The 22493-nt window shown below is 22.2% G+C and overlaps 5 protein-coding genes across 5 annotated transcripts; 3 read left to right on the top strand and 2 right to left on the bottom strand.

The window, feature by feature from the left end:
* The first annotated feature begins 35 nt into the window (after nucleotides 1-35).
* Nucleotides 36-4919, top strand: LOC127285295 (aspartate aminotransferase, mitochondrial). Its single transcript, XM_051311243.1, has 8 exons — nucleotides 36-260; nucleotides 500-656; nucleotides 1470-1598; nucleotides 2696-2917; nucleotides 3756-3912; nucleotides 4145-4243; nucleotides 4316-4632; nucleotides 4719-4919. Exons 1-8 carry the CDS (start codon nucleotides 169-171, stop codon nucleotides 4839-4841), a joined length of 1296 nt encoding a protein of 431 aa, XP_051167200.1. The 5' UTR covers nucleotides 36-168; the 3' UTR covers nucleotides 4842-4919.
* Nucleotides 4920-6097: 1178 nt separating this feature from the next.
* LOC127285298 (succinate dehydrogenase [ubiquinone] cytochrome b small subunit, mitochondrial) lies at nucleotides 6098-10275 on the top strand. The gene is made up of 4 exons (XM_051311247.1): nucleotides 6098-6314; nucleotides 6531-6682; nucleotides 6765-6952; nucleotides 9941-10275. The coding sequence occupies exons 1-4, from the start codon at nucleotides 6263-6265 to the stop codon at nucleotides 10140-10142; spliced, it is 594 nt and encodes a 197-aa protein (XP_051167204.1). The 5' UTR covers nucleotides 6098-6262; the 3' UTR covers nucleotides 10143-10275.
* Nucleotides 10276-10598: 323 nt separating this feature from the next.
* Nucleotides 10599-15842, top strand: LOC127285194 (survival of motor neuron-related-splicing factor 30). Its single transcript, XM_051311063.1, has 5 exons — nucleotides 10599-11065; nucleotides 11204-11427; nucleotides 11505-11654; nucleotides 15250-15400; nucleotides 15482-15842. Exons 1-5 carry the CDS (start codon nucleotides 11027-11029, stop codon nucleotides 15623-15625), a joined length of 708 nt encoding a protein of 235 aa, XP_051167020.1. The 5' UTR covers nucleotides 10599-11026; the 3' UTR covers nucleotides 15626-15842.
* LOC127285191 (uncharacterized) lies at nucleotides 15687-17340 on the bottom strand. Its single transcript, XM_051311061.1, has 4 exons — nucleotides 16782-17340; nucleotides 16405-16672; nucleotides 16119-16291; nucleotides 15687-16050 (listed from the first exon to the last, which is right to left on the bottom strand). The coding sequence occupies exons 1-4, from the start codon at nucleotides 17196-17198 to the stop codon at nucleotides 15919-15921; spliced, it is 990 nt and encodes a 329-aa protein (XP_051167018.1). The 5' UTR covers nucleotides 17199-17340; the 3' UTR covers nucleotides 15687-15918.
* A 325-nt stretch (nucleotides 17341-17665) lies between these two features.
* Nucleotides 17666-22249, bottom strand: LOC127285192 (pre-mRNA-splicing factor 38A). Its single transcript, XM_051311062.1, has 3 exons — nucleotides 21969-22249; nucleotides 21381-21748; nucleotides 17666-18119 (listed from the first exon to the last, which is right to left on the bottom strand). Exons 1-3 carry the CDS (start codon nucleotides 22130-22132, stop codon nucleotides 17749-17751), a joined length of 903 nt encoding a protein of 300 aa, XP_051167019.1. The 5' UTR covers nucleotides 22133-22249; the 3' UTR covers nucleotides 17666-17748.
* Nucleotides 22250-22493: the final 244 nt, after the last annotated feature.

The raw sequence follows: 22493 nt of genomic DNA, 5'->3' as shown, positions 1-22493 counted from the left end.
GAAGAGACGTCACATCCGAAGTAATATGACGTCATGTGATTTCCGGCCGGCTGTTTCCAGCAGCAAGGGCAACAGAAGGGTATATATATAGTAAAGTGCTTTAATTAAATTGTTTTCCTGTCTTGTTGAATTGCTAATTATTCTCATTAAGTTAATAAAACAATCACAATGGCCCAAAGTGCAAGATTAATGTCACTTTCTGGTGGTCTTTTTAAAAATGCTGGAAATAGTATTCCCATTGTATTTTCTCAAAAAAATAGGTATGTAATAATCGATTTTTTCATATGGGATAAAAAATCATTATTTTTATTATTTTACAGAGCTATCAATTTTTTTTCACTTCTTTTTTTGCTCTGAAAACTTATGATTATAAATAATTATTTAATTATAAATTTTATTTCGCATTAATTTTTTTTTATTAATTATAGTATTATTAATTTAAAGTAATAATCTCTAATTTATTATGTAATTGAAATATTGAATAAATAATATTTTATAGTTCCTGGTGGAGTCACGTGGAAATGGGACCACCGGATGCAATTCTAGGAGTAACCGAAGCATTTAAAAGGGATAATAATCCAAAAAAAATTAATTTAGGAGTTGGTGCCTATCGAGATGACAATGGCAAACCCTTTGTATTACCTAGTGTTCTAAAAGTAATATATTTAAAAATACTGATTTAAAAAAAACAAGGAGGGGGTCCTTTATGTTTATTTCATAAACATTTTGCTTCCTCATTGTGTGAAGCAAAAAATTTGCTTCCTCGTGGAGGAAGCTATGAATTTTTCTAATCAATTGATTGATTTAAAATATTTCGAGTTAAAAACTGATTTAAATTAATTAAATTTTTTGAAAAATTAAGAAAATTTTAATTCATTTTGGGTGTAATATATACTTTATATATATATATATACGAATCGATTCATTTCAATGCAAGGAATTCAATTATTTTATGTATTAACTTGAATTTAAAAAAAAACACTAAATTTTTTAGCTAAAACATGAATTTTTGATTTTTCAATTTTTATTAATTCTTAAAATTTAAATCAAATCTATACTTTATATATACCAATCGATTCGTTTTAATGCAGGGAATAAAGTTATTTCATATATAAATTTGAATTTTAATAAACACAACATTTTTTAGTAAATTTTTGATTTTTTAACTTTCATTAATTCTTTAAATTTCAATCAAATCTATACTTTATATATACCAATCGATTCGTCTTGATGTAAGGAAGACAATTATATTATAATATTATCTTAAATTTTTCTATTTAAAAATTTTTTGGAAAAAAGACGATAAAATTTCTTTTTTTTTGGTATTTTTAAAAATCCTCTCGTCATTTTTGAGAGATTAATGTGATAAATAAGCCTACCAAATTTTATCCAAATCCATTAAAACCTTCCTTCCACGAGGAAGCAAAATTATTTCTACTATCAAGAAAGGTAATTTTTTTTATTTTTAGGCCGAGGAGAAAATGAGAGGTAAACAGTTAGACAAGGAATATTCTCCAATTTCCGGAAATATGGAATTTTGTAAACACAGTATCAATTTAGCTCTTGGAGATGATAATACTATTGTTCCAAATGGATTGGTAAATAAAATATTAATACTAATTTATTATTTAATTGCTAATACCCACATTTAACTTATAAAAATTTTTACGTCGTCGAATATTAAATTATCGAATTTCTATTTAGTAAAATTGTATAAAGTGGATTTTATATTATGCAAAATTTTCAATTTACATTTAACGAAAATTCGATTGAAAAGAATTTCTATTTAGCAGAACTCTTATAAAGCATTTTTTCTAATACTTTTTTAAAAATTTTAAATTAATATAATTTCAATTCAACAAAATTTATGTCTATAAAAATTGACAAAAAAAGAACATAGGGTAGAATTTTTCTTAAATGAGAATTCTGTTAAATAAGAATTAGTTCGAATTAAAATTTTCTTTAATAAAAACTTTGTTAATTAAGAATTTTATTAAATAGAAATTCTGTTAGTTGTGAATTTATTCAATGACAATTCTGTTAAGTAAATATTTTGATAAATCGAAATTTACTAAAATAACAATTCTGTTGAAAAAAATTGTTCTTTATGCAATTTTTATTGACATAAATTCCGTTAAATTAAAATTATATTAATTTGAAATTCAATGTACTAGAAAATCTGCTTTATTATTTTACTAAATAAAAATTTGATAATTTAAGATTTAACGCCGTAAAAATTCTTTTAAATTAAATGTTGAGAATATTTATACGTCCCCAATTACTTTATTTATTTCACTTAAATATTTTATTTTTTACGAAACATTATTTATTTGGTTCAAATACATATGAAATTAGTGGATAATAGACAGGTAAATGATTTAATTGTATCAAAATAAATTTTATTTGATCAAAATAAAAATTTTTTAATGTAATTTAGATCAGTAAAAAGTCAGGGAATTTTTGTCCTAGCATTTGTTAGATAGTATTTATTGTTTTCTAAAAATTTTTTATTTTAAAATAGAATTTTATTTTACTTTAAGCATAATAAGTTTTTGAAACTTTTTTTTAAATTTGAGGGATACTAAATTTTTTTTAAGGGATTCTAAATTTTTTTTTTTTATTTATATTTATATAAAATTTTCTTCTTTATAAAGGAAAATTTTTTTAAAATAAATGTTTCTTTTTGCTTTTATAGAATTCAACAGTACAAAGTATATCGGGAACTGGTGCACTTTGGATTGGTGCAAAATTTATAGAACATTATTTTCCCTTTAGTCGTGATGTTTATCTTCCATCTCCATCATGGGGTAATCATGCGCAAATAGTTAAATTAGCTAAATTAAATGTTAAATCTTATCGTTATTACGATCCAAAAACATGTGGATTAGATTTTCAAGGTGCCTTAGACGATATTTCCGTAAGTTGACAACAAATATTTTCATATAATTTTCTATTATTATTTATTAATTCATATTTCAGGCTTCGAAGTATTACAATTTTTTTTTACTTTTTTTTGATAATTTTTTTGGCTAGGACTAATTTTTTTAATACTAATCTTAACCAGCAGCTACTAAATGCTACTATTTCTAAATAAATGTAAAATTAATTTATTTTATTCATTTATATATAAATTTTTATTTTACAAATGACAAAAATTCCATTTTTTATTTGTTCGAATTTTTATTTTGAACGAATTTTTAAGATCCCGAATTTACATTTGTCCGAACGAACATTCGACAGAAAGATTTCGGCGCTAGTTTTAAAATTAATCAATTAGAAATTGTCGAGAAAATCGTGTTTGGTCAATTTTAAAAATTGCGCCGAAATCTTTCTGTTTAGTTATTTGTTCGGACAAATGAAAATTCGACGTCTTATAAATTCTATTAATTAAACATTCGGACAAATTTGAAATTCGGTAAAAATTTAAATTTCTGTCATTTAAAAATTTGGATCACATAAAATTTGATTGATTAACAATTCTGTTAAATTTAAATTCGATTAAATTAAAATTCTCTTATTTAAAAAGTCATGTAAATTAAATATTTATAAAATAAAAATTCTGGTAAACAGAAATTTGGTAGCTAAACAATTTTGTTAAGTATAAAAATTTGTATAAAAAAGAAATTCTGTTGAATTTTAATTTGAAAATTTGTCTAAAAAATGATTGTTTCTAATAAATTTCTTTAAAATGAAAATTCTATGATTTTTATTCGATAATAATGCGCTGAATTTTTAATTATTTTTTTTTGTTTCAGAAAATCCCGGAAAAATCGGTAATTTTATTACATGCTTGTGCACACAATCCAACTGGTGTTGATCCAAAACCAGAGCAATGGGCGGAATTATCCAATGTGATAAAAAAAAGAAATCTTTTTATTTTCTTCGATATGGCTTATCAAGGGTTCGCCTCCGGTAAGAATAAGTTTCTTCACTTTTATCAACATGTTACGATAGTAAAAAAAACATAATATATTTATATTTTTCCAATTAAATTATTACTTTTAATTATTTTATTTTAATAATACAAATTAGTAAATAAATTTGTTTTTATCAAAAATAGTTACATAAATTTCGTTCTAATATCAATTTTTGTAGGTAATTACAAATTTGTTTTATTTTTGTAAGTTGAAAATTTTTCTTCCAGGTGATGTAAATAGAGACGCTCAGGCCGTAAGATATTTTCTAAAAGACGGTCATCGAATTGCTCTTGCACAATCGTACGCAAAGAATTTTGGTTTATATGGTAAATTATTTTCTTTAATATTCAATTAATAGAATTTGAAAAAAATGGATAATTCTATTTTATTTTTTATAGGTGAACGAGTTGGCGCTTTTACATTGGTAAATGCAGATAAAGATGAAGCTGCTCGTACACTTTCTCAATTGAAAATTTTAATTCGACCAATGTATTCGAATCCACCAATTCATGGCGCGCGAATTGTTTCAGAAATTTTAGGCGATTCAAGCTTAAAAAAAGAATGGCTCTCTGATGTTAAAGGAATGGCTGATAGAATTATATCAGTGAGAACAAAACTTCGTGAGAATTTAAAGAAAAATGGAAGTACACGCGATTGGTCACATATTACTGATCAAATTGGAATGTTTTGTTTCACTGGTCTCAATGCATCTCAGGTATGTGACTTTTAATTTAAAATTAATTATTAATTATTAATTATTATTAAATAATTTTAATTATTTTAATTTCTCAATTGTTTTAGGTGGAAAATTTGACAAAAAATTATAGTGTCTACTTAACAAAGGACGGTAGAATTTCAATGGCAGGCGTTACATCGAAGAATGTTGAGTATCTTGCTCACGCTATTCATGAAGTGACAAAATAAAAAAAAAAAAACAGGAATCAGATTTTCTATCAAAAGCAATTTTGATAAATTTGAAAATATACACGATTTTTAATTGCCTTTTTTTGCATTTAGACCATTATATTTTTACTAAACTTTCAAATTTTAACATCAAATTTTGTATCTTAATTTTGCAGTGTAAAAATTTATTGCCTTTTGAAAAAAGGTATTTTAATCAAAAAAGATAGAATTTTATATACACGTTAAATTTTTAGAAAAAAGTACAATTTTTCCGAGTGTTTTATAAAAAAAAATGAATCGATAGTAGAATTTCGAAATATTATAAAATAAAAGAGATAATATTTATCTGCATTAATAATGGGTAGTAACCAAAGTTTGTGCCAAATACTTTCAGAGTTGGGGGAGATTTTATTCTAAAATGTAATGTCACATTTAATATTAATTATTACTTGTAATATTACATATGCATTTTAATTATTAATTTTTCTGCTGTTTTACATGATAGTACAAATTGTTTTATAGATGCGTTTATTTTTCTGTAAAAAAAAAAAATTATAATTTTCGACTTTTTTCCTTTTCAATTGCTCGAAAGTATTCGCGTTACTTTGGAAAATTGAGAATTTAAAAAAAAAAATTTATCGTACAGTGAAAAAAAAAAATTATTTTGAATTCAAATAAATACTTGACTATTATCAAATAAATATTTACGTGAAGGAAATAATTTTTATTTTAAACCAATAATTTTTGTATTTAAAACAAAGAACATTTAATTGACTCGATTAAAAAAAAAAATTATTTGGTTCTAGTAAATATTTATTTGGTAATAATCAAGTAATCGATTATTTGAATCAAATTTTTTTTTCAGTGTTTGCATAAAAATGAGAGATCAATAGACGCATTATTAAATACATTCCGCAGTCTTATAATACAATAAATGCATATCTGTGTATATATGTAAAAGAATATTAATAAAATCTGAAAAAATGATATTAAATTAATTTCGTTTTTCTATGTAAAAAAAATTTGAAAGAATTTAGTAATGGTTTTTTGAATTTCGCGCCTAAAAATTGACTTTAGCGGCGCAAAATTTAAATTTCCTGAATAATTTTTTTGTTTATGAATTTTTAACTAATATGAAAATATAAAATTAATAATATTTTTACCAGCTTTTGCAATGATAATTTTAATATTGAAAAAAGCGGATTTTGGCGCGCAGAACTTTAAATAAATCGCAGCAGAAAAGCAGATAACTTCAGGACATATCCAACGATTTCAGTTCACTTCAGATTGAGTCATGGATATTTAATCCTCAGGGACAACTATATAACCAAAACCAAAATAAATTTTAACCAAAAATTGTATTTGTACTATTTCTTCAAAAAAAAAAAAAATAATAAAGTGATTGTCATTTGAAAATAACAATTTATTGTTATTTCGCAGATATGTTTGTAAATAAAACGTGTTCTGTATCAAATGGTGCTAAAAAATTTTTGAGTAAGTATATTTGTTTTTATTTTTAATCGCAGATTATGTAAGTTAAAAAAAAAAGTATAACATGTGACTTGTAATTGACATTCGAAAAGACGTTTTTAAAATAATAACAAAGTTTTATATCGTTCGATTTTTTTTATATATATAAAAAATCGAAACTTTCGATGTTTAAAAGAAAAAATTTTTTTTTGATAATTTAATTTATCCTCTCTATTTTAGGAACTGCAAATTTGACTAAATATGAATTAGCGAAACAAATTCGTTTACCATTAAATCAAAGTGTTAAAGTTTTGTCTCAATGTAATAATTTAAATTCCGATGCAAAGTCTGCTTTGTTTACAAATAATCTCGTACATGGAAAAACATTAGAGGTGTGTTATCACTGCAATTTATGATTTAATTAATTTTTTATTTAATTGAATATATTTTTTATGGTAATTTTTTTTTTTCAAGCGTTTACCGGCGTCAAATTTGTCGCTCCAATATCGCATGGGAAGCTCAAATGCAGATCATGTTAAATTATGGCAAATGGAAAGAATAACGTCAGCGGCATTGCCAATTGTTTTACCAGCAGCTTTTATTATGGAGAATCCTCTTCTTGACAGTTTACTTGCTGTACTTGTTGTTGTTCACACTCATTGGTGATTATTTAGCAATTTCTTTTCCCTACTTATTAATATATATATATTTATTTATTTAATTTATATAATAAGTCCTAATTTTCAAAATTTTAGAATTTTTATCATTCCCGGCCAAAATTTTATTCTAAACGATTTTTTCGACTTTTTCCGACTTTTTTCGTTCTAATAAAATGTGACTTTTTTTTACATTTTTTAAACAAAATACGTTTTTAGTATACAATGCAGATCTTTATCAGATCTTCTTTATTTTAATAATTTTTATGAAATTCTTTACAAATTCAATTACCTATTTTAAATTATTTTTCCAATTAAATTTTTTTAGGAAATTTAATAATTGTTTATAATTTAAAAAAAAAAATTAGCAAAAATTTTAAATTCAAAATCACTTGAAATTTAATTATTTGCAAAAATTTCAATTATTTTCAATTGATTTTTATAATATTCTTCGAAAATTCAATTATCTGAAAGCATTTTTCAATTAAAAACTTTTGGAATTCAATAATTATATAATTCGCTGGGTTATTGGAAAAAAAGGACACGTCACAGTTAAATCAAACGGACGTATCCTTTTTTTCCACTAACCCAGCGAATTATATAATAATAAAATGCTTGGTCTGTCCTTCTGTCCTAACTTGAAGTTGGCCTTTTCTGATTTCACGTGTTTTTTTGAATAGTAATCTTATGACGTGTCAAATTTTGACAATTCTTTTTGTCATTTTTGCCAAAGTTGTATAATTGTGTTTCCAAATTTCGGAATAAGTTTCTTTAAAATTCCAAATTCCAAAATTCAATTCACGAAGCTGAAGTACACAACGTTTACCAACGAAATTTTTTTTAAACTTGTATATTGATTCAAAAATTGTATACAAATACAAAAAAATTATGATGAGCAAAAAGATGCGCCAGGAAATTTCTTACAAGATAGTAATTTGAAAAAAATTTATTTTTAAAAATTAATTTTTAAGGTACCAGGGGCCAACGAATACATATTAAATATTAATTATAAAAATACAGGCCTCGAATCAACTTAAAGACACAAAAAAGTCGTTTTAGTCGATTTATATTCCAAAAAAAAGTGGATTTGTTTTTTATTTTAACAAAAATATTTTACAGATTTTTAAATAAATTTTTTTTTTAATAATAATCCTTTTCGAAGGGTTAAGTTTGAAATTTTTAGAAATAATTAAATTTCAAAAGATATTGTTAATTTTCAAACAATTATTAATTTTTACAGAACTAAAAATAATTTATCAAACAATTTTTGGAAAATATTTTTTAAATTTAATTGAATTTTCAAAGATTTAAAATTGAGATTTTTGAAATTAATTGAAACTTTAAGTGTTTTGTAATTAAAATTTTAGATGGTTTCACTAAAAATTTATTAGAAAATGCGGACAAAATACAATAATTTAAAAATCATTTTTAATTGAAAAATGGTTTCAAATAGTTGAATTTTCAAAGACTATTATTAAAATAGTTAAAAATAATTGAATTTCTTTAGAGTTATAATTGAAATTATTAAATTTCAAAAAGAAAAGATTTTCAATGAAAAATTTTAGAAATAATTAAATTTTAGATGCTTTTAAATTCAAATTATTGAAAATAATTGAATTTCAATTGAAATTTTGTATAATAATTGAATTTTAATTGAAATGTTTTAAAGAATTGAATTTTATTTGATTTTAAATTGAAAATTTGGAAAATAATTAAATTTTAGAAGATTTTGAATTGAAAATTTGGAAAATAATTAAATTTTAAAAGATTTTGAATTGAAAATTTGGAAAATAATTAAATTTTAATTGATTTTAAATTGAAATTTTTAAAAATAATTGAATTTTATTTGATTTTAAATTGAAAATTTGGAAAATAATTGAATTTCAATTGAAATTTTGTATAATAATTGAATTTTAATTAATTTTGAATTAAAATTTTGGGAAATAATTGAATTTTAATTGGTTTTTAATTAAAATTTTTGGTAATAACTGAATTTGAGTTGATTTTGAATTGAAATTTTGGATAATAATTTAATTTAAGTTCAATTTTGATTGAAAATCTGGTTAATTAATTTTGAATAGAAATTTTAGAAAATAATTGAATTTTGTTTCATTTTAAATTGAAAACTTGGTAAATAATTAAATTTTAAATTGAAAATTTTTGATAATTATTGAATTTTAATTGATTTTGAATTAAAATTTCGGGTAATAATTGAATTTTAGTTTATTTTGAATTGAGATTTTTAAAAAATAATTCAATTGTATTGTGATATTTTTTTTTAAATTATAAACAATTGCTAAATTTCATAAAAATTTTAATTGAAAAATAATTTTGATATAATTGAATTTGTGATGTATTTCATTAAAATTATTAAAAATAATTAATTTAGTGAAGAATCATTTTTGTTCAAAATTTGTTAAATAATTGAATTGAAGAAGATTTGAAGAAGATCTACATTTTATACTAAAAAAATGTATTTTATTTACATTTTTTTTCAAATGTAAAAAAAATGTCGCACTTTATTAAAAGAAGTCGATAAAAGTCGTATTTTTGAAAAAAGTCGGAAAAAGTCGTATAATCCGAGGCCTGTAAACATATAATTTTCATTTTTATCATTTAATATTTTAATATTCTAATAAATTAAATTATTATTGATAATATTAATCTTTAATTTCTTTATAACAAACAATTAAATATTTAATTTGGCGCGCTTGCGAGTGTTTAATTTTGCTAGTAATAAATAAAATAAATACTTATTTTAGTTAAAAAAAAAGTTACAGTAAAGAAATCAAATAAAATTTTAAAAAAATCAATTTTAAATATATATTATTATTTAGAACAAAATTTTGTCCGGGAGTGATGAAAATTCGAAAATTTTGAAAATTCAGACCAATTATTATTATTATTATTATTATTATTATTATTATTATTATTATTATTATTATTATTATTATTATTATGTATATGGAAAATAATTTTAATTTTTGTTTTTAGGGGATTGGAAGCAATAGTTGTTGATTATGCACGACCAATTATAATGGGTACAGTTTTACCGAAAATTTTACATTTATTATTAAGTTTCCTCTCAGCTGTGACACTTGCTGGTTTACTTGTTCTCATTTACAATGGGCCAGGAATTGCGAAAACAGTTAAAAATGTATGGAACATTGGCAAAGAAGAGTCAGTAGAAAAATGAATAAAATCATAAAATTTCAATTCGGTTTGTTACATTAATTAAGTAATAATAAATTACTTTGCAAAATTATATATAAATATATATTATGTATGTAGAAAAAAAACAACGATAACTAATACAAAAATTCTAAAAACTTTTAGAGTTTCAATCTCTTTTTTCCTAAAAGTAACTTCTTTATTATTATTATTATTAGAAAATATTCAAAATAATTATATTATCATAAATTATTAAAAGTAATTATATTCTTTTTATAAATTATTAATTATTATTTTTATAAACAATAGTAATACTATTCCAACATTTAAATTCAGGTTTTTAATTGGCTGATATATTCTTTTATTGGACAAAAGTTTCCAAATTTATTTCACCCAATGAGAGAACTACTAATCTTTGTTTTTCAACTTATCCCACCCTGCTTCAGTTATGCATTGTGAATATGCCTTTAAGTTCTTTCAGTTTTTTTTCCTTGCTCTGTGTATTTTAGGAAATGTCTTTAATAATTATAAGTTGAATATTTATAAGTGATTAAAATTAGTGTTTTTTTGTTATTTTAATTAATAATTCGATAATGAGAATATCTATAGAATCATCATACCGATAGGAGGTGAAAAAAAACAATAGCAAAATTGACATCAAAAAATATTGAAAATAAAAAAAAAAGTTTGTTTGCTGTGCATATATATGTATATATAAGGTTATAGTTTTTTTATGTTTAAAACAAAATCAAAAGTAATGATTTATATGGATAGTAATTAAAATTTAGTGAATTTCGTGTTTATATTTATATATATATGTATTTATATATATAAATAAACATATGTAAATATTGTTCCATTTTGGAAAATCTTAATAATAATATCTGTAATCAAAATATTTATTTCATTATGGATGATCTACAAAATTACAGATTGCAACTTCAACAAGTGAGTAAAATTATTTTTTTTCGTTTTTAATTATTTTGAAGAACTTCACTCAAAAGATTCGTTTTTTTTACTCTAAACTGTAAAGTACGTTTACTATACTTATTTTTTTTTTACTATAGAGTGTTTTTTTTTTTAAAGGTTGAAGCTGCTTTAACAACAGATCCGTCTAATAAAGAATTATTGAAATTAAAAATCGATTTGGAAGAAGTAATAGAATTAACGCACGATCTCATTAAATCACAACAACAAGAAAAACGACAAACTGAAGAACCGGATATTAAAGATCCTATTCTTCTTGCAGTATTAGCAAATAAATGGAATGTCGGAGAGCTTTGTATGGCTCCATGGAGCGAAGATGGAAAGTAAGTTTACTCATTTCTTTTTTTTAATAATCTTTATTTTTGTACTTGAATAAAAAAAAAAATATAATTCTATTCAGGTATTACGAGGCTACCATTGATGGAATAAACGAAGACGGTGTAGTTAATGTTACATTTAACGAATACAAAAACACAGACGTTACAATGCTCAGTCAATTAAAATCACTCGCTAAAAGACCAGCGTCCGATTGGGCTGATCAAAAAGCAAAGTAAGTATTTTATTTTTATCAAACAGAATCAGATTACGAAATACCACATTTTGATACTTTTTTTGGCCAGGGCTATCTTTCTAATACTAATTTTGTGCAGAAGCTACTAAATAATACTATTTCTAAATAAATGTAAAAAAAAATTGCCATAATTGTGTAGTTTTTAAGTTTATTAATTGATAATTAATTAATTATGCTACAACTCTTCACAAATTTCAGAAAAATTCTCTTAATCAGTGTGTCTAACGGTCAGGGAACTCAGGAAAAAGTCAGGGAATTTTTTTTAATTTTCTGGAATTTTTTATAAATAAATTAAAGTAACTATTAGTTTCAAAAAAAATTTTACTTTTTTCCCAAAGCAAATGCAAATTAAAAAGTTGTCCTTCACACTCAATTATTAACAGAATGTCTAAGTAAATTTTTCTAAAAATCACTTTTAATTAAAATTTTCATTTTAATTCGTTATAAAATGTAAAGTTCTGAATACTTTTACATACAATTTACAGGATTTATAGTTTAAACTATCCTTTGAATGATTCTTAATAATAATTGATGTTTAATTTTTAAAAAATTATTAATTTTTTTTGTTGCTCAGTGCTGCAAGGCTTAATATTATTCAAAAGCTTCGTTTATCTAGGGAATTTTCTCTGATGATAAACTTCCTTTGAATAAAATGTTCATTGATAATAAAAAAAAAAGTGTATTAAAATAAAACTTTACAGTAATCTTTATTGTGTAACAATAAACATTTTATTAAGAGGAATTTTGTCTTCAAGAAAAATTCCCTACATAAACGATGCGTTTGAAAAATATAAATCCCTATACAAAACACTGAGCAACAAATAAATTAATGACTTTTTTTCTAATTAAAAAATGTAGAATTATTATTAAGAATCATTTAAAGGATAGTTTAAACTATAACTCCTGTAAATTGTATGCAAAAATATTCAGAACTTTTCATTTTAGAACGAATTAAAGTAAAAATTTTAATTAAAAGTGATTTTATTGAAAAATTTTGATTTTTGCTTTTTTCTTAAAAACTGTTACAAATAGAAAAAAAAATTATGATGTGAATAAAGATGCGCCAGAAAATTTCCTACTAGATGTATAGTAATTTGAAAAAATTTATTTTTAAAAATTGATCTTTAAGGTACCAGGGGCCAACGAATACCGCTGTAGAAATTTTAATTATAATATCCGGCGGCTCATACTTAACATAGGCGGAATATTTATCTGAAAAATGCTTTAAAAATTCCGCCTACAATAAATATATGTAATTTAGGGTCAATATACAATTTTAAACAAAAATTTCGTTGATAAACGTTGTGTACTTCAGCATCGTGAATTGAATTTTTGAATTTGAATTTCGAATTTTAAAGAAACTAATTCCGAAATTTGGAAACACAATTATATAACTTTGGCAAAAACGAAAAAAGAATTGTCAAAAGTTGACACAAATTTGACACGTCATAAAATTACAATTCAAAAAACACGTGAAATCAGAAAAGACCAACTTCAAGTTAGGACAGAAGGACAGACCAAGCATTTTATTATTATATATATATATATAATAATTGCTAATACCCACATTTAACTTATAAAAATTTTTACAGCGTCGAATATTAAATTATCGAATTTCTATTTAGCAAAATTGTATAAAGTGGATTTTATATTATGCAAAATTTTCAATTTACATTTAACTAAAATTCGATTGAAAAGAATTTCTATTTAGAAGAACTCTTATAAAGCATTTTTTCTAATACTTTTTTTGAAATTTTAAATTAATATAATTTCAATTCAACAAAATTTATGTCTATAAAAATTGACAAAAGTAACTAGGTAGAATTTTTCTTACATGAGAATTCTGTTAAATAAGAATTAATTCGAATTAAAATTTTCTTTAATAAAAATTTTGTTAATTAAGAATTTTGTTAAATAGAAATAATGTTAATTGTGGATTTATTCAATGAAAATTCTGTTAAGGAAATATTTTGATAAATCGAAATTTACTAAAATAACAATTCTTTTTAAAAAATTGTTCTTTATGCAATTTTTCTTGACATAAATTCCGTTAAATTGAAATCGTATTAATTTGAAATTCGATGTACTAGAAAATCTGCTTTATATAATTTTACTAAATAAAAATTTAATAATTTAAGATTTAACGCCGTAAAAATTCTTTTAAATTAAATGTTAAGAATATTTATACGTTCCCAATTTAGTTTATTTATTTCATTAAAATATTTTATTTTTTACGAAACATTATTTATTTGGTTCAAATACATATGAAATTAGTAAATAATAGATAGGTAAATGATTTAATTGTATTAAAAAGAAATTTTATTTGATTAAAATAAAAAAGTCAGGGAATTTTTTTCCTAGCAGTTGTTAGACACCTTGTTAAATAAGAAAAGAGGTTTAAAGTCTTACATCGCTCCATATTTTTTAGTGTTTATTGTTTTCTTACAATTTTTTATTTTAAAATAGAATTTTACTTTACTTTAAGCATAAATACGTTTTTGGAACTTTTTTTTTAAATTTGAGAGATAATTTTCATACTTTTTTTAGTAATATAATATACTTCGAAGCAAGTAATTGAATTTTTTAATTTATTAATTTAAAAATAATTGAATAATCAAAGATCTTTAATTAAAAATTTTCAAATTAATTTAACATTTAAAAAATTACAGTTGAGATTATTGTTTTCAAATTAATTTCCAAATCTAAGAATTATTTATTTATTTATTTATTTATTTAACAATATATACAGGTTTACAAAAGAAAAAATTAATTTAAAATTATAGTTTGGATTGGATTTTTGATGAATTTTTACGGGCATTTTTGAAATTAGCTGAAATTTTTAATGAAAATTTAATTAAAATTTTTCAAAAATAACTGAATCTTAATATTCAATTTTTAAAATAATGTAATTTTTAAAGAATTTTAGTTGAAGATTTGAAAATAATTGGATGTTTTAAATATTTAAATGGAAATTTTTAATGATAATTGAATTTATAATGGTTTAAATGAAAATGTTGGAAATAATTAAATTTTTTGAAAAATTTGAATTGCAATTTTTGAATTAAAATTATTGAAGAGCGTTTAATTGCAATTTTATTTGGGTAATTTAATTTCCAAGAATTTTAATTTGAAGTATTTAAAATAATAATTGAACTAGTTAGAAATATTATTAATATATTAAAAAAATAGTTGAATTTTTGGAGGTTTTTCAAATAATCAAATTCGAAGAATTTTTTTGCACAAATGTGTAGATTTTTGTATTAATTAATTAATTAATTATCAATTAGTATACTTGAAAACTACACTATCCTGGCAATTTTTATACATTTATTTAGAAAAAATAGCATTTAGTAACTTCTTGTCAAAATTAGAATTAAAAAAGTAGCCCCTGCTCAAAAAAGTATCAAAAAAAGCAAAAAATTGTGATAATTCCAAGCATGTAAGTATTTTATTCTTTAAAAAGCAAGAATTTTTCTTTATAAAAACAAAAATAATAAGAGAAAAAAAAATACTATTTAAATAATTTTTTATAATTACAAATTTTTAAAAATTAAAATCATTTCTTTTTTTTTAGAAAAATGCAAGTAGCAGCTGTAGCTGGAGCCGATCCAAATAAACAACGGGAATATTTAAAGAAAAAGAAACAAAAAAAGCTTCAACGATTTAAAGAACTCGAAGAAGAAAGGGAGCAGGAAAAAAATAAATGGTTGGCATTTGCAAATAAGGTAAATAATTTTATAAATTTTCAATTCTTTTCTTTTTTTTTTCAAAACTATTTTTTAATTATATTTTTTTTTCTTTTGCAGTCAACTAAAAAAGGTGTAATTAAAAAAAGTATTTTTGCAACGCCAGAAAATGCAAATGGTCGAGTTGGTATTGGAACTTGTGGTGTTAGTGGTCGTGAAATGACAAAATTCAGTAACGGTGAAAAGTGGAGGCGTGGTACATAAATATATTTGTAAATATATATATATATATAACTAGGTCAGTAAGTTTATATATTAAGGGACATTCTATTTTTTTTTTTAATTTATCATTCGATGAAATTTATTTTGTTTCAAAAAACAGTTTTCTCAAACTCTTTAATTTTATTTAGATAAAATTTAACACTTAGATTTTATTATCTTTAATTTCACTGTTCATTTAATAAATTATATGACTGCTAAATATGTAATTTTTTGTGAAAAATGTTAATTTTTCGTAAAGTGCAATTTTAGCAAAAAAAAAATTGATTATTCAAAATTTAAAAATTATTTGTATATAAATAATTTAAAATTCTTTCTTCGTCATCATTTAAATCGTTCATTGATCTTTTTCTTCTACCGAGAAAAAGTGTTGAAGTTCCGCTTGTTGAAGAAAAATTGTGAAACAGCAACTATAAATAATTAATTTTGTTATCTTTTAATTATTTAAATAATTAAGCAATTTTTTTTTTTTGCTTACCATTATTAATCGAACGAGATAAACGGCAAATGTGAGAAATGAAATTGCCATTAATGCACCTTCCAATGAAGGAAAACCCAAAGAATCATCATCGTGTTGATGTTCGTATCTTTTTTGACGTTTATTTCTTTTTACATCCTTGTATGGTACAATTGTTGCAGCTAATCGATTTTCTAAATTCGATATTTAAAATAATAAACAAACTTTTGAGGATTAAATTCTAAATTAAGATTTGAATATAAAAAATTTATTTTAAATGAAAATTTAATTTAGGAATTTCACTCACCAACTTCAGATAAAAGAATTTTTTCAAAATTTCGTAGAAATTTAATTTTTCCCTTAAGAGTATGTGGCTGTGCTTTCAAAATTAAATGGACTTTTTTAAAAAATTTAATTGGCAAATAATATAAAAAGCGTTTATCAGCTTCATTTTTCGTTTCATTTGAAGAATAATTTTGCGATGTATTACAAAAATTTGAATCCTTTTTTGCTGCCTCGGTCGAACATGTTGGATATAATTTTTCTAATTTATCATTTCCATTTAATTGTTCCCCCTTTCAAAAAAAAAAAAAAAAGTTATAACTAATTTTTATATTTAATCAAAATGCAAAATAAATTAACATTAATAAAAATAGAAATAATTGAATAAATAATATTTCTTACAGGTACTTCGTCTTCTGAATTTTGTATTTTTTGTAAATTTTTCTTTTCTTCACTTTTCTCCACTGTAACATTATCAAATTTTCTAATTGATTCAGTCGTCAATTTAATAGGTAAAACTGTCGTTGTACAAGTATCATTCACAATAACAAAATTTTCCAATCCTTTACGATAAATTGTTTTTTCAATCACAGATTGTTTATGAAATTTATCAATTTTTTGATAATTAGATTGAATCACAGGACGTGTATTGATTTTAATTTCACTTTCATTGCGCGGTGAATGAAAAAATTGAAACGATGTTCTATAAACTTTTTCATTATTTGAAAATTGTGGTAGTTCAACCCATTCGGATTTAATTATTTTCAATTTAATCCAAAAAGTTAAAGAAATTATCAGCAATTTGTAATTGTTTATCATTTTTTTTTTCTTTTGATTAATAAATTAGAATTTTATTTTTTGAAAATTGATTTTATTTTTTTGCAGTTTTTACACAAGAAACTGTTTTAGATTGAATACTGTCAACTTGGAAAAATTACAAAAGCAAAGTAAAGAAATTATAATTGAGCTATTATTTCAAGCAGACACTTGGGACCGTTCGTTTGGTGGCATAATTAACTCCCACTTGTAACAAAAATTTTCAAACTGCTCTAGATATTTTCATTTTTTTTTTTTTTTTGTTTTATTTGTTCGGCAAAAAGAAATAAACAAAAATTTGTTCTTAATAAATAAATTTATTTAAATGAACAAATATGAGAAATTAACTAGATTAAAAAAAAATTACAATTTGATACAAAAGAAATTGATATTTAAAAAAAAAAATTACAAATTTTTGATACAAAAGAAATTGAAATGGAAACAAAAATTTCGGCAAAAAAACAAAAATCTTTGTTGAAAAGAAAAATTTTAATTTTTTACAATGAAAATATTTTATGATATTTTTTATAATAATAAATCAAAAATTAAAATTTTAATGCCTTGGTCTATCGCGATCTCTTCTTCGTCCTCCTCGATCATTTTCTCGTTCTCTTCGATGACGATCCTTGTCTCTTTCTTTTTCTTTAATCATTGTATTTTGTAATTTTGGCGAACGACTTCTTTTCCTCTGACGTCTGTCTCTATCTCTCTCTTTACTTCTCGATCTTTGTCTCTCTCTATCGGATCTTTTCTCCGTTCTTGAATATCTTTTATCTCTATCTTTATTACGATCACGTTCACGATCGTAATCGTCATTTCTCTTACGATTATCAACTCTCAATGTTGGTAAATCTTCTTCTTCTTCAGATGATGACGATTCAATTGCTTCATCCATATCGTCTTCAAGTGCCGAAACTTTTGCTTCTATAGAAAAAGAAATTTTAAGTTATTTTTTGGAAAAATTCAATTATCTTTGAAAAATATAAAAAAAAGTTTAGAAAAATAATTTTTTTTTTACTTGGAAAAAATGTATATTTTTAAATATCTTGAATTTTGTTTCAATTTTTTTAAAAATTGTTTCTAATTCGACATTTTTGTAATTTTTTTTTGTTTTCACAGGGTGTCTAACAGCTAGGAAAAAAATTCCCTGACTTTGTCCTGATCTAAATTACACTAAAAAAATTTTTATTTTGATCAAATAAAATTTATTCTGATACAATTAAATCAATTTACCTGTTTATTATCCACTAATTTCATATGTATTTGAAATAAATAATGTTTCGTAAAAAATAAAATATTTAAGTGAAATAAATAAACTAATTGGGGACGTATTAATATTCTCAACATTTAATTTAAAAGAATTTTTACGGCGTTAAATCTTAAATTATTAAATTTTTATTTAGTAAAATTATATAAAGCAGATTTTCTAGTACATTGAATTTCGAATTAATACAATTTCAATTTAACGGAATTTATGTCAAGAAAAATTGCGTAAAGAACAATTTTTTTCAACAGAATTGTTATTTTAGTAAATTTCGATTTATCAAAATATTTACTTAACAGAATTTTCATTGAATAAATCCGCAATTAACAGAATTTCTATTTAACAAAATTCTTAATTAACAATGTTTTTATTAAAGAAAATTTTAATTCAAACTAATTCTTATTTAACTGAATTCTCATTTAAGAAACATTCTACCTAGTTCTTTTTTTTCAATTTTTATAGACATAAATTTTGTTGAATTGAAATTATATTAATTTAAAATTTCAAAAAAAGTATTAGAAAAAATGCTTTTTATAAGAATTCTGCTAAATATAAATTCTTTTAAATCGAATTTTAGTTAAATGTAAATTGAAAATTTTGCATAATATAAAATCCACTTTATACAATTTTGCTAAATAGAAATTCGATAATTTAATATTCGACGGCGTAAAAATTTTCATAAGTTAAATGTGGGTATTAGCAATTATTATTATTATTATTATTATTATTATTATTATTATTATTATTATTATATAATAAAATGCTTGGTCTGTCCTTCTGTCCCAACTTGAAGTTGGTCTTTTCTGATTTCACGTGTTTTTTGAATTGTAATTTTATGACGTGTCAAATTTGTGTCAAATTTTGACAATTCTTTTTTCGTTTTTGCCAAAGTTGTATAATTGTGTTTCCAAATTTCGGAATTAGTTTCTTTAAAATTCCAAATTCAAATTCAAAAATTCAATTCACGAAGCTGAAGTACACAACGTTTATCAACGAAATTTTTTTAAAAATTATATATTGACCCTAAATTACATATATTTATTGTAGGCGGAATTTTTAAAGCATTTTTCAGATAAATATTCCGCCTATGTTAAGTATGAGCCGCCGGATATTATAATTAAAATTTCTACAGCGGTATTCGTTGGCCCCTGGTACCTTAAAGATCAATTTTTAAAAATAAATTTTTTCAAATTACTATACATCTAGTAGGAAATTTTCTGGCGCATCTTTATTCACATCATAATTTTTTTTTCTATTTGTAACAGTTTTTAAGAAAAAAGCAAAAATCAAAATTTTTCAATAAAATCACTTTTAATTAAAATTTTTACTTTAATTCGTTCTAAAATGAAAAGCTCTGAATATTTTTGCATACAATTTACAGGAGTTATAGTTTAAACTATCATTTAAATGATTCTTAATAATAATTCTTCATTTTTTAATTAGAAAAAAAGTTATTAATTTATTTGTTGCTCAGTGTTTTGTATAGGGATTTATATATTTCAAACGCTTCGTTTATGTAGGAAATTTTCCTTGAAGAGAAAAAATTCCTCTGAATAAAATGTTTATTGATACACAATAAAGATTACAGTAAAGTTTTATTTTAATACACTTTTTTTTTATTATCAATGAACATTTTATTCAGAGGAAGTTTATCATCAGAGAAAATTCCCTAGATAAACGAAGCTTTTGAATAATATTAAGCCTTGCAGCACTGAGCAACAAAAAAATTAATAATTTTTTTAAAATTAAAAATGAATTATTATTAAGGATCATTCAAAGGATAGTTTAAACTATAAATCCTGTAAATTCTATGTAAATGTATTCAGAACTTTACATTTTATAACGAATTAAAATGAAAATTTAAATTAAAAGTGTTTTTCAGAAAAATTAATTTTTTTTTTTGCATTTTTCTCAAAAATTTGTCACAAATACAAAAAAATTTATCAAAAGAAAAAAGATGCACCAGAAAATTTCGTACAAGATAGTATTTTTTTTTTTTTTTTTTTTTATTGTTTTTGTTGATAAACGTTGCGTACTTCAGCTTCGTTACAATTCTATTAAATATTAATTATATAAACATTTTGTATTAAACCAAGTCCACTTCTGGGCCGAATGGCTGAAGCTTAATTAATAAATAATAATAATAATTATATAAACATATAATTTTTATTATCATTTAATATGTAATAATTTTCTAATAAATTTAAATTATTATTGATAATATTAATTTTAATTTCTTTATAACAAACAATTACGCGCGTTTAACTTTGCTAGTTAAATAATAAATTATTCGTATTAATGAATAATTTACTTTATTTGAAATTGAAGCGATAAAATAAAATTGTATCAAATAATTTTTATTTATATTAAAAAACCAAATATTTCACTGAAAAAAATTGTTATCCAAGTTTAAAAAATCATTTTTTAGATTCAATAAATAGTAGTAAATAATTATTTACTTAATGAATATAAGATATATATCACATGCTTAATAATTAAGTGTGATGACTAAATTTTTAATTTGCATTTGCTTTGGGGAAAAAGTAAAATTTTTTTTTGAAACTAATAGTTACTTTAATTTATTCATAAAAAATTTCAGAAAATTAAAGAAATTCCCTGACTTTAACCTGACCGTTAGACACCCTGAAATTGTTTCTAATTCAAAATTTTTTTTTTTATTTTCAAAAAAGGTCGAGTTTTTTAAAATATTCACAATAAGATGTAATATTGAAAAAAAAAAATTGTAGAAAAAATTTTTCAATTAATTTCTTAAATAACTATTTTATTATAATTTTCATTAAAAACATTAAATTAGAATGTTTATTTGGAGAAATTTATGTTTCTCAGTAACTGAAATAAATTTTAGTTTAATTTAAAAAATTTAATGTAATTTAAATTTAATTTTTTCTTCTTTTTCTTACCTAATTCATTATTCTCTTCTAAAACATGTCTCCTTTGTACTCTTGGTAAAATAACATCGCAACATCTTTCGTCTCTTAATAATTCATCAATAAGTTCATCCATATGAACAAGTTCAAAAACACCATCTTTATTTTGTCGTCTCAATTTTCGATTATCGTTAAACAATGGTTCCAAATATTTATAACAATCCAATGATGTGCCCGTTAAACGCATATAAAGCGCTCCCAATGCACGAACATATTTGAATTCTTCATTTTTTATAAATTCCACAATAATATCTTTCTCCGGTTGTATTTGTAGCATTTTTAAAATTAAACAAAGAAAAGGTGTTGGTTTTGTATTGCCACCATAAATTCCACCAATGTATCTAAATTGTAAATTTAATTTAAATTTAATTCCCTTTTTCTTATTTATTATTTATAATATTTATTTTCTTATTTCTTTCATTTGCCATTAAATTTAATTTAAAAAAGAAAAAAAAAGTAGTTTCAAAAAAATTTATTTTAAGGTTATAAAATTTGTTTTCATCAAAAAGTTTTTTTCTAACAAAAAAAAAGTGATTAATATTAAAATTGATAATTACATACCTTAATTCCATCGCTTTGTCAACTAATAATTCAGCCGTAAGAGCAAAACATTCTTCTTTCCAATATTTAGAATCATATATTCTTGATCTTATAATTTTTTCCACTAAATATTGGGGATTTGTTCCTCGAATTGATTTCGCATCTTTTACTGTTCGATTAGCCATTATTAAAATAAATCACTAACAATTAATGCAAATCTAATTTATTTTCATTTTAATTATTTAATTTGAAATTTTCTTTTAATTTCTTTGTAATATAACCTTTCTTGAAATTACTTCAGGGATGGGAAGATAAATTAGATAAACTTTAAGGCTGGTATTCAATGCTATTATCGACCTTCTGTAAATTCAAGGCATTTAATTGGCTGTCACTGAATAACTTGTCCAGAATGCAACGAATCATAATACTGGTAAATTTAAAATTTCCTTTTGGTAAAAGTGACCGCACTGTGAATTTTATTTTTTGACAGTTGTCATTTGATTTAATTATTATTTATAATTATTGTTAATTTAATTATTGCTGTTA

This window comes from Leptopilina boulardi, unplaced genomic scaffold, assembly GCF_019393585.1.
Source record: "Leptopilina boulardi isolate dan_hultmark-lab unplaced genomic scaffold, ZJU_Lbou_2.1 LbouV2_330, whole genome shotgun sequence".
In the NCBI taxonomy this organism is placed as follows: Eukaryota; Metazoa; Arthropoda; class Insecta; order Hymenoptera; family Figitidae; genus Leptopilina; species Leptopilina boulardi.
The sequence above is the reverse complement of the archived record's forward strand: the minus strand, read 5'-3'. Positions and strand labels throughout refer to the sequence as shown.

Bases quoted from the DNA above. Each gene is read 5' to 3' on its own strand.
- LOC127285295 (XM_051311243.1), top strand. From the start codon at position 169: ATGGCCCAAAGTGCAAGATTAATGTCACTTTCTGGTGGTCTTTTTAAA. The intron at 657-1,469 runs GTAATATATTTA...TTTTATTTTTAG, and splicing joins TATTACCTAGTGTTCTAAAA to GCCGAGGAGAAAATGAGAGG. The intron at 4,633-4,718 runs GTATGTGACTTT...CAATTGTTTTAG, and splicing joins CTGGTCTCAATGCATCTCAG to GTGGAAAATTTGACAAAAAA.
- LOC127285298 (XM_051311247.1), top strand. From the start codon at position 6,263: ATGTTTGTAAATAAAACGTGTTCTGTATCAAATGGTGCTAAAAAATTT. The intron at 6,315-6,530 runs GTAAGTATATTT...TCTCTATTTTAG, and splicing joins TGGTGCTAAAAAATTTTTGA to GAACTGCAAATTTGACTAAA. The intron at 6,683-6,764 runs GTGTGTTATCAC...TTTTTTTTCAAG, and splicing joins TACATGGAAAAACATTAGAG to CGTTTACCGGCGTCAAATTT.
- LOC127285194 (XM_051311063.1), top strand. From the start codon at position 11,027: ATGGATGATCTACAAAATTACAGATTGCAACTTCAACAA. The intron at 11,066-11,203 runs GTGAGTAAAATT...TTTTTTTTAAAG, and splicing joins ACAGATTGCAACTTCAACAA to GTTGAAGCTGCTTTAACAAC. The intron at 11,655-15,249 runs GTAAGTATTTTA...CTTTTTTTTTAG, and splicing joins TGGGCTGATCAAAAAGCAAA to AAAAATGCAAGTAGCAGCTG.
- LOC127285191 (XM_051311061.1), bottom strand. From the start codon at position 17,198: ATGATAAACAATTACAAATTGCTGATAATTTCTTTAACTTTTTGGATT. The intron at 16,673-16,781 runs GTAAGAAATATT...TTTTTTTGAAAG, and splicing joins ATTCAGAAGACGAAGTACCT to GGGGAACAATTAAATGGAAA. The intron at 16,051-16,118 runs GTAAGCAAAAAA...AATTATTTATAG, and splicing joins ATCTCGTTCGATTAATAATG to TTGCTGTTTCACAATTTTTC.
- LOC127285192 (XM_051311062.1), bottom strand. From the start codon at position 22,132: ATGGCTAATCGAACAGTAAAAGATGCGAAATCAATTCGAGGAACAAAT. The intron at 21,749-21,968 runs GTATGTAATTAT...TTTACAATTTAG, and splicing joins GACAAAGCGATGGAATTAAG to ATACATTGGTGGAATTTATG. The intron at 18,120-21,380 runs GTAAGAAAAAGA...CTTTTTCTATAG, and splicing joins AGAAGAGAATAATGAATTAG to AAGCAAAAGTTTCGGCACTT.